Source organism: Carcharodon carcharias, chromosome 7, assembly GCF_017639515.1.
Source record: "Carcharodon carcharias isolate sCarCar2 chromosome 7, sCarCar2.pri, whole genome shotgun sequence".
Classification (NCBI taxonomy): domain Eukaryota; kingdom Metazoa; phylum Chordata; class Chondrichthyes; order Lamniformes; family Lamnidae; genus Carcharodon; species Carcharodon carcharias.
In genome coordinates this window covers 186882508-186892862 of record NC_054473.1, presented here as the reverse complement: position 1 = coordinate 186892862, position 10355 = coordinate 186882508, and the positions used below count along the sequence as shown (strand labels likewise).

At 46.6% G+C, this 10355-nt stretch overlaps 1 protein-coding gene across 1 annotated transcript; it reads right to left on the bottom strand.

Moving 5' to 3' along the window:
* Nucleotides 1-786: 786 nt before the first annotated feature.
* ciao2b (cytosolic iron-sulfur assembly component 2B) lies at nucleotides 787-9624 on the bottom strand. Its single transcript, XM_041192710.1, has 5 exons — nucleotides 9447-9624; nucleotides 8527-8606; nucleotides 3762-3887; nucleotides 2452-2497; nucleotides 787-2021 (listed from the first exon to the last, which is right to left on the bottom strand). Exons 1-5 carry the CDS (start codon nucleotides 9571-9573, stop codon nucleotides 1924-1926), a joined length of 477 nt encoding a protein of 158 aa, XP_041048644.1. The 5' UTR covers nucleotides 9574-9624; the 3' UTR covers nucleotides 787-1923.
* Nucleotides 9625-10355: the final 731 nt, after the last annotated feature.

Below are 10355 nucleotides of genomic sequence, written 5' to 3'. Positions count from 1 at the left end.
TGCCTTTAAGTATTAACTTTTGTGTGGGTCATGATCCCTGTATTCCAAAAATCTTACAAAGGTTAAGGAGTGATTTGACCAAAGTTTTCAAGATATTAAGGAGAATAAGTAGGGTATAGAGAGAAACTATTTCTGCTAGTTGGGGTCAGGGACAAATTTTAAAAATTAAAGCCAGCACTTTTGATCAGTGAAACTAGGAAACACTCCAGCACATAAAAAGTGATAGAAATTTGGAACTTTCTAAAATAATAGATCAACTATTAAATCGGAGATTGACAAATTTTGTTAACCAAAGTTATAAAGAGACATGGGGCAAAGACAGGTGTATGCAATTAGGTTGCAGATCAGCCATGCTTTCATTGAATGGGAGAACAGACTCGAGGGCTGAATGGCCTCCTCTTGTTCCTATCTCAGTGGCATCAGTAACTTAAAAGAATGATTCAAATATTCCTTACATGCAGCACTTGCATATCATGAATATTATCTATTATGATCAGAGATTACTCCATTTGCAAAGGAGTTCTTCAACCAGTAAAGTTTGAGAACCACTTCTCTGAAGGAGAGAGAGAGAGAATCAGAGGGTCTCCACTCACCAGTTATCTCAGTGGGGAGTGTGGTCAGATGTTAGCGTTTCCTCTTTTCCACAAAGTAGAATAAATTTGTGAAACAGGACACTCAGCAACCAAACTCAGACAGGAACCTCATTGATGAAACAGTTCTGGAAGTGAAAGCTGGCTGCAGCACAGCAGGATCCAGGAGCAAACCAGGAGCAAAACACAGCTTTAATCAGCTCATCCAAGTTTTTATTGAGTCTGGTTTCACACATTCATTAGCAGGAGTGAGTAACGCACAGTTTTACATATTTGACATCTCAAATCACAGCTGCAACACTGGCTACAGTTCCCAAATGGCACCACCTAGTGGGAACAGACCATTTTGCACAGCGCCCAACTTAACAGGAAAACTGCTAGAGCACGATTTAAAAAAAATGAAAAATTCTCACTCCATCCAAAAACCCAGCTCATCATATGTGCTTTAAAAAGGCTGAGCGGACTCAATTTGCTTAACTTTTGCTATGCTGAGCTTACTGTGAATGACTTCTTAAATTAAAATTACATGAGGCGGGAGTGGAATGTTACATCCCAGTAATGAACAACTGGGTTGAAATAGCAGCAGCAAAACACAAGCGGGTGGTGGTTTGTATGGTGGGTTTTGTTAGAAGTTTACCTACAGGCAAGCTTTTACAAAATCACTCGTCACAAAGTATCTCACACAGACAATTGCAGTGGGTGCAGGGTCTGAGTGAGTGTAAGTGTATATGTGTGCGTGTGTGTGTAAGAGAACATGTGGGTCAGTAAGTAGAACTGGGTGTGCATGAGTTTGCGGGTTGATACACATGCCAAGGCACTTTGGGAAGCGGGTTTGTACTTAAAGCACTCCCAACACTCCATCCCCACTGCCCCCGACCTATACCGTTACTTACTGATCGTGGTTATTTTACTGCACAAAAGTGCTAAGCAGAGGCCAAGTCATTAGGACCTTTTACACCCCCTTCCCCTCCCTCGCTCCCCTACCCCAGGGTTTGCAGAGACAGCCTCCTCCTCCTCCTCCCACTCCTTCATCAGCAAGACTTGTCCCCACTTGCTCCCGTTAACTGACTTGCAGATGGAAAAAAAAGAGAAACACTCCAGGTTAAGGGAGGAGTGAGAGATCATAGATTTGTGTATTTTTTAATGAATGATTCTCTATCTACACATCGGCACAGTTTGTGGATTGACTTAATAGACGTTACACGCAGGAAGCCCTGTTTCAGGGCTGTATCATGTTCACGGATCTCACAGACACCCTGGTGACCCACCCAAGCCAGCAGAGATCCTCAGAGACACACAGAAATTGCAATTGTTGTTCCATTACGTGATCTGGTCATAATCTCTCTGCCAGGCATTGGTTAACAACCTCCAGTAGGTGAGAGTTCTCTAGAGCTGCTGCCACTCGTTCCTTATCAGCCAGCTGCTTGTTCACTGGGAAAAGGAGAAGATTTTATTCAGGACAATAGCCTGGCACAAGGCAAGAAATCCATGTCCACTCCACTGCCCAGATACTTGCTCTGCCTTCCCCCCTGCCCAGGGCAATGGCACAGGCCCCACCTCCCACCAACCAGATGCACACTCTGTCCACTCCCAGACACTCACCCCACTCTTCCGTGCTCGATCCACCTCCCATGATTCAAGGTCTAAATTGTGATTGTGTTAACCATCTGGTTTATTTTGAACAAGGAGTTCAGCTAAAGAAGTCTGGGAGTGTTGGACACTAAAGACTTTGAGACCCTCAATCGGTCCCCCACCTCCCAGCACAGTTGCACGACACATGTGAAGACAGCAGAGTCTAAAATATCATGGATTACAAGGATTGATCCAATATTACCCACACACACAGTAGCCCCTTGCTCACCTGCATTTTCAGAAGCATGGGTTCCTGGAGTGATATGGACATCCACCTGCAGGAAGAATAACTGAATGTTAGAAATTCAAAGCCATGTATAATCTTGGAAAGCATAAGGGCGGAGACATAGGGGAATGCGCTATTGAGAGCAGAGGAAAGCTGTTCGAAATGTATAATTCTCTCCCTGTCTTAGTAAGATAGAATGACACAGCGCAAAAGGAGGTTTTCCAACCCATCGTGCCTGTGCCGGCTCTTTGAAAGACCTATCCAACTAGTCCCGCTCTTCTGCCCCGAATTACCTCAGATCAGAGACTAAACCTGGGACTTTACCGATTTCCTGGAGCAGTTCCACAGCAGCAATGTAGACTCCCACTGAGTCACCAGGGCAGTTCCCATCTTGTATATATTTACCCAGAGAGTATCAGATAACTCTCACACAGTACCAGGTAACTAAGAGATGCAGAAGTTACCAGGCAATAACATATACAGAGGTTACCAAGTAATCAGCACACACTCCCAGATTATCAGGTAACTAACACATACAGAATGCCAGCTAACCAACACACACTCCCAGATTACCAAACAACTAGCATACCTACGCACACTCCAGTTTACCAGTGTAATTACCACGTGTAATTAACACACACACATAGTTCTGGTCTCCGTATTATAAAAAGGATACAGAGATGCTGGATAACGTGCAAAAAAGATTTATAAGGATGATACCAGGAATGCAAGGATATAGCTATCAGGAAGGGATTGAGAGGCTGGGTCTCTTTTCTCATGAAAAAAGACTGAGTGACCTAATAAAGGTCTTTAAAATTCTGAAAGGTTTTGATAGAGTGGATACAGAGAAAATGTTTCCTCTTGTGGGGAAGAGCATAACTAGAGGCCATCAATATAAGATAGTCCCCAAAATATCCAATAGGGAATTCAGAAGAAACTTCTTCACCCAGCGAGCAGTGAGGATGTGAAACTCACTACCATAAGGAGTGGTTAAACTGAATAGTATAGATACATTTAAAGGGAAGCTACACAAGCAAATGAGGGAAAAGGGAATAGAGGATTAGAATGATAGATTTAGATGAGGAAAGATGGGAAGAGGCTTGAATGGAGCATAAACACTAGCATGGACTGGTTGGGCGGAATGGCCTGTTTCTGTACTGTAAATTCTAGCAATTACAAAGTAACTAATATACACGCCCGCAGGTTACCAGGTAACCAAGGCATGCCCGCAGGTTACCAGGTAACCAACGCAAGCTCTCAGGTTACCAGGTAACCAACACACATACTCAGATTACCAGGTAATGAACTCTTACCTTGAAGCGTGTAGGCAGCGAGCGCAACAACTTGACTTTAATCGATAAGCCAATCAGCGTAGCCATACTGCAGTGCGGGATTGTGGGAGTGAAGGCCACCGACACACTGTTCTCATGATCAGTCACCTGGTATAGACAGGAAAATCAAGCTCAGTACAGTAAACTGGGAACCATGGCTACTCATCATCCCTTTCAACGGCCAAGCCCATCAAGAGTCTTAAAGGAAGAGAGAGAAGTAGAGAGATGGATAGGTTTAGGGAGGGAATTCCAGAGCTTAGGGCCCAGGCAGCTGAATGCACAGCCACCAATGGAGGAGTGATTAAAATCAGGAATGCTCCAGAATTGGAGGAGTGCAGAGATCTGAGCGTTTCAGGGCTGGAAGAGGTTACAGAGATTGGCAGGCGCAAGATCATAGAGGAATTTGACATCAAGGATGAGAATTTTTAAAATTACAGTGATGCCTAACCAGGAACCAATGTAGGTTAGTGAGGACAGGGATGATGGACTTGGTGGGAATAAGGATACAGGCAGCAGAGGTTAGGTTTACTCCTGGTGAGAGCACTTCAGTGATGTCAGAACCTCCAATTGTAGTTCCGTTAAACCCAGTCTCTCCCTCACACTAAGTTCAAAATGTACAGAAGAAATAATTTTGCAATGTGAGTTTATACAACACAGACAGGGCCCACCTGGGGTTCAGTCACCCAGCACAAATACACACTATTCAATTTAAATAACTTGTTTACATTCATCTTATCCACACCTCCCAATTTGTAAATCCAAAGCATGTCCCAAAACACTTCACAGCTAATGAAGTACTTTTTGAAGTAGGAAACGTAGCAGTCAATTTGTGCACAGAAAGCTCCCACAAACAGCAATATGATAATGAGCAAGTAATCTGATTTTATTTGGTTGAGGGCTAAATATTTGTCAGGATGGCGGGGAGAGGGTTTTCTAACAATGCAATGTTAGGTGCCAGATTTAAGGCAATTAGTAAAGGAGGAAAAACTTTTTCATGCATGGAGGGGTTAGGATCTGAGGGGGTGGTGGAGGCAGGTTCAATTGATACTTTCAAAATGGAATGGGTCATTATCTGAAAAAGAGAAAGATGCAGGGCTGCGAGGAAAAGGTTAGGGAATGGCACTAGGCTAATTGCTGTTGCAGAGAGTCAGCACGGACAGGGAACTGAATGACCTCCTCCTGTGCTCTAACCATTCTATCATTCTCTGATAGGTGGGAATGTATGCTGAGGAGGACACGAAGTGGCTGCAAAAGGATATAGATGGGTTAAATGAGTGGGCAAGAAGGTGGCAGAAGGAATATAATGTAGGGAAGTATGAGGTTATTCACTTTAGTCATAGTAGAAAAGCAGAATATCTTTTAATAGACATGAAACTTATAAATAGTGATGTTGAGAGAGACCTGGGTGCACTTGTACAGGAACACAAAGTCAAAATGCAGGTGCAGCAAGCAGTTAGGAAGGTAAATGGCATCTTGGCTTTTATTGCAAATATATTGGAGTACAAGAATAAGGAAGTCTTGCTACAATTGCACAATGCTTTGGTGAGACCACACCTGTAATACTGTGCCCAGTTTTGGTCTCCACATTAAGGAAGGATATATTGCATTGAAGGGGGTGCAGCAAAGGTTCACTAGATAGAGCCTCCGATGAGAGGCAGAGTAACTTGCATTTATAGTCTTTGTAGTTTAGAAGAACCAGAGGTGATCTCATTGAAACATTCAAGATTTTGAAGGGTTGATAGAGAGGTTGTTTCCCCTGGCTGGGGAATCTAGAACATGGGGCAGAGTCTCAGGATAAGGGGTCAATCATTTAGGACTGAGATGTGAAGAAATTTCTTCACTCAGAAGGCTGTGAAAGCTCCACCTGCGAGTATATCCAGGGCTGAGATTGATAGATTTTTGATTTCTCAGGGAATCAAGGGATATGAGGAGCAAGCAGGAAAGTGGAGATGAGGGATAAGTTTAGCCATGGCTGTAGTGAATGGTGGAGGAGGCTCAAGGGTCAGAATGGTCTGCTCCTGCTTCTATTTCTTATGTTCCGGAACTCTCCTGCTCTTTTTTGAAAGTGCTGTGGTGTCTTATGCATCCATCTGAGAAGGCAGACAGAGCCTTGGTTTAATGTCTCATCCAAAAAATGGAACCTGATAGTGCGGCACTCCTTCAGTCTTGCACTGACAGTGTCACCATTGTCTCCCCCTTGCCCACCAATAATTTCAGGCCCTAAGTGTTTGGTTTAAATACTGGGAACTCTAGTTACCCCAAGCCACACTGATGTAGAGGATTACTAGCTGCAGCTTAACACTCTAATGCCCAGAATCCAGCAGCTCGAATTTGTTGATATTTGACTTCAAAGATTTCCTGCTTTGGGAGTGCAGGATCTGCCATGATACTCCACAAATCCAGGAAGCCGCAGCCTAGATTTTCTGCTCGATATTCTTTTCGATTTCCTGCTTCAATTCTGAGCCTCCATTCCCATTATAAACCTACACAACAGCTCCCCAAATCCATCGGATGGTGCTATTGGAAGCAACTCAGATCGGCCAAAGGTAATAGGATGAAACATAGGATTAGGTCATTCGACCCTTCGAGCCTGCTCCGCCATTCAATATGATTATGACTGCTCCTCTGTCTCAATGCCAAACTCCCACTCTCTCCCCATAACACTTGACGCCTTTAGAGTCTAGAAATCTATTTCCTTGTTAAATATATTCAATGACTTGGCCTCCACAGCCTCCTGTGGTAGAGAATTCCACAGGTTCACCACCCTCTGAGTGAAGAAGTTTCTCCTCATCTCAGTCCCAAATGGTCTACTCCATATCCTGAGACTGTGACCCCTTGTTCTAGACTCCCCAGCCAGAGGAAAGATCATCCCTGCATTCAGTCTGTCCAGCCCTGTCAGAATTTTATACGTTTCAATGAGATCCCCTCTCATTCTTCTAAACTCCAGTGAATACAGGCCTAGTCGGCCCAATCTCTCCTCTTACGACAATCCTGCCATCCCAGGAATCAGACTGGTGAACCTTCGCTGCACTCCCTCTATGGCAAGTATATCCTTTCTTAGGTAAGGGAACCAAAACTGCACACAAAATACTCCAGGTGTGGTCTCACCAAGGCCCTGTACAGCTGCAGTAAGACATCCTTGCTCCTGTACTCAAGTCCTCTCACAATGAAGGCCAACATACCATTTGCCTCCTTAACTACTTGCTGTATCTGCATGCTTGCTTTCAGTGATTGGTGTACAAAAACACCCAGGTCCCTTTGTACATCAACATTTCCCAATCTATCAACATTTAAATAATATTCTGCCATTCTGTTTTTCCTACCAAAGTGGATAATTTCACATTTATCCATGTTATACTGCATCTGCCATGTATTTGCCCACTCTCTTAACTTGTCTAAATCCCCTTGAAGCTTCAACATCCTCCTCACCACTAACATTGCCACCAAGTTTTGTGTCAGCAGCAAACTTGGAAATATTACATTTGGTCCCCTCATCCAAATCATTAATATATATTGTGAGTAGCTGAGGCCCGAGCACTGATCCCTGCAGTACCCCACTGGTCACTGCCTGCCACTCTGAAAAAGGTCTATTTATTCCTAATCCGTTTCCTGTCTGCCAACCAATATATCACCCCCAATCACATGTGCCTTAATTTTACACACCAACCTCTCATGTGTGGGACTTTCTCAAAAGCTTTCTGAAAATCCAAATACAGCACATCCACTGGTCCTTATTTATTCTGCTAGTTACACCCCCAAAAAACTCCAGTAGGTTTGTCAAACATGATTTCCCTTTCATAAATCTGTGTCGACTTTGTCTAATCCCATTTATAAGTGTCCTGTTGTCACATCCTTTATAACGACTCTAGCATTTTCCCTACTACTGATGTTAGGCTAACCGGTCTGTATATTCCCACTTTTTCCCTCCCTCCTTTTTAAATAGTGGGGTTACATTTGCCACCCTCCAATCTGCTGGGGCTGTTGCAGAACTTACAGAATTTTGGAAAATGACAATCAACAAATCCACTATTTCCTTGGCCACCTCCTTTAGTACCCTGGGATGAGGATTATCAGGACCTGGGGATTTATCAGCTTTCAGTCCCATTCATTTCTCCAGCACTGTTCTTTTAATAATACTAATTTCCTTCAATTCCTCCTTCTCACTAGACCCTAGAGTCCCTATCATTTGAGAAGTTTTTGTGTCTTCCTCTGTGAAGACAGAAAGTTGGTTTTATTAACATTGCCAGGAATTTAGCTGTTAAAGACTTGGTTTAAAATCACAACCACTTTTTTTAAGAAACCCTTCAAAGCAGAGTCTTACACAACATGAATAAAACTGCCAATTCTCAGTGTTTCAATTAATTCTAGAAAAATAATTCCAGAGATCCTAGAATATGATCATATTTCACCACGATTAATTATTAATTCACCTCGTTCTCATTCCCATCCTCTCTCAAAGCAGTGACCAGTGCTGGGGTTATGATAATCTGGGTATCAATTACCCTTCGATAGCCAAGTGACCACTCTTCACATACATACATGGGGGACTGCAAGTGTTCCTAATGTTCCTGGGCTCAGTGGAGAGTGCTATCCACTGAACCACAGCTTACACTTTAAAAAGTTGGCAGGCACAGCCCTGCTGATTTTCAGTTAGTTGCACAAACCGATCTTTATAGCTTACTCATGACACCTGAAAACATAATGTAATCTTATTTTAAGACAGTCTTGACCAAGAACGAACACTTACGTTAACTCGAAGCTGTTCTACAACATTTAACTCCTCCAGACTCAGTGGATGCTCAGGGTCGTTAATCGATCTGATCAAATGTAAATACATTAAGGAAACTTTTCTGCAGTAGACTGTGTTAACAACATTCACTCAAAGGATGTGCTACTTGGAAAAAGCCACCCCTTTATTAAATTCAAGCCTCGGTGGTGAACGGGGCTGAGAGAGGTCTGATTTACAGGTTAAGGGCCGAAAACAGTACAATTGAGATGGTCTTCCTAAAACATGTTCCTGATTTGAATCCTCCCAGCACAAAGGGGAACTGGTCAAATACAATTCCATTACCCCATCATTCCCCTCCCAATCCGGTAATCCAAACCTGCATCAAATCCTCTTCAGGGCCCTTGCAAAGACCACCTCCATCCCATCCCCTCCCCACCCCACCCCAACGCTCGCTCCCTCCCTCCCCCTCACGCCCCTTCCCCTTCTCCTCTCCCCCATGCCCCCTCCCCTCCCTCTCTTCTCCGCCACTCTCCTCTCCCCAACCCCTCCCCCACACCCCTCCCCCCACTCCCCCTCCCTCACTCTCCTCTCCCCCACCACTCTCCTTTCCCCCCTCCCCCGCTCTCCTCTCGCCCCTCCCCCACTCTCCTCTCGCCCCTCCCCCACTCTCCTCTCCCCCCTCCCCCACTCTCCTCTCCCCCCTCCCCCACCCTCCCCACTCTCCTCTCCCCCACCATTCTCCTTTCCCCCCTCCCCCACTCTCCTCTCCCCCCTCCCCCACTCTCCTCTCCCCCACCCTCCCCACTCTCCTCTCCCCACCCTCCCCACTCTCCTCTCCCCCACCCTCCCTCTCCTCTCCCCTGTCAGTGCCCAACAGGCTTCCTGTTAAATTCCAGCCTCCCAGAAACTCTCCGGGTTTTGTCCCCGCTCCCGGATATCGAAGATCTCTCGGTTGTCGATGGCGTCCACCGCCTCCTCCTCCTGCTCCCGGGCAGTGAGCGGCCGCTCCGAGCTCCGCCCGTAAATCAGCGGGTTGGCATTCTCCAGCCGGGCACCAGCCGCCATTACAGCCCCTAACCCGCCACCTGCACTTCCGGCTCCGGGTCAGAAGGCGTGAACTCACGCGACCGGGGGTGGAGGGCGGGGCTGGAGCGAAGTGGGCGGGGTCATAGGGAGGGGGGGTTGGACAGGAGCGCGGCGAAGAGGAGGGGGCGGAGCCATAGCGAGAGGAGGCGGGGCCATAGGGAGAGGAGCTGTGGAGGGCAGAACCGGACAGGAGCGGAGTGGGCGGGGCGGGAGGGGGCGGGCCTGGTGTGGAGGGGGCGGGGCCATAGCCCGAGGGGTGCGGGGTTCAGGCCCAGAGCGGGGCTGGCGGAGTGGAGGGGGCGCGGCCAGAGCAGGGGGTGGCGGAGGGGCGGGGCCAGAGCAGTGGAGGCGGAGGGGCGGGGCTTCTGGATCTCCATAGAAACAGAGGAGGCCATTTGGCCCCTCATGGGCTGTGCCAGCCCCATCCCAGTTTCCAGTTCCTTGCTCCATATTCCTGTAGGTTCTGGCGCCAAGTGCCCATTGCAATTGATTCTAGTTTCTGTCTCTCCTTTCAGTCCTCCCAAGGTGAGCAACTCTGGGCAAAAAATAAATAAGACTTCACCTCACACGGGCTGCTGACTGGAGCTTGGGGGCAGTGCCCCTGCCCGGGTTGTGGTGAGACCAGTGGGGGTGGTGGGGGTGGGGGGAGTGCTGGAGGCTCCTTCAGAGCGCGGTGGGGAGTGACCCATAGCCCTGCGAGCTGCCCCGATTCTGATGCTGTCAGCTTGGATCCCGCCACTCGGTCCAACAGCCACAGGACA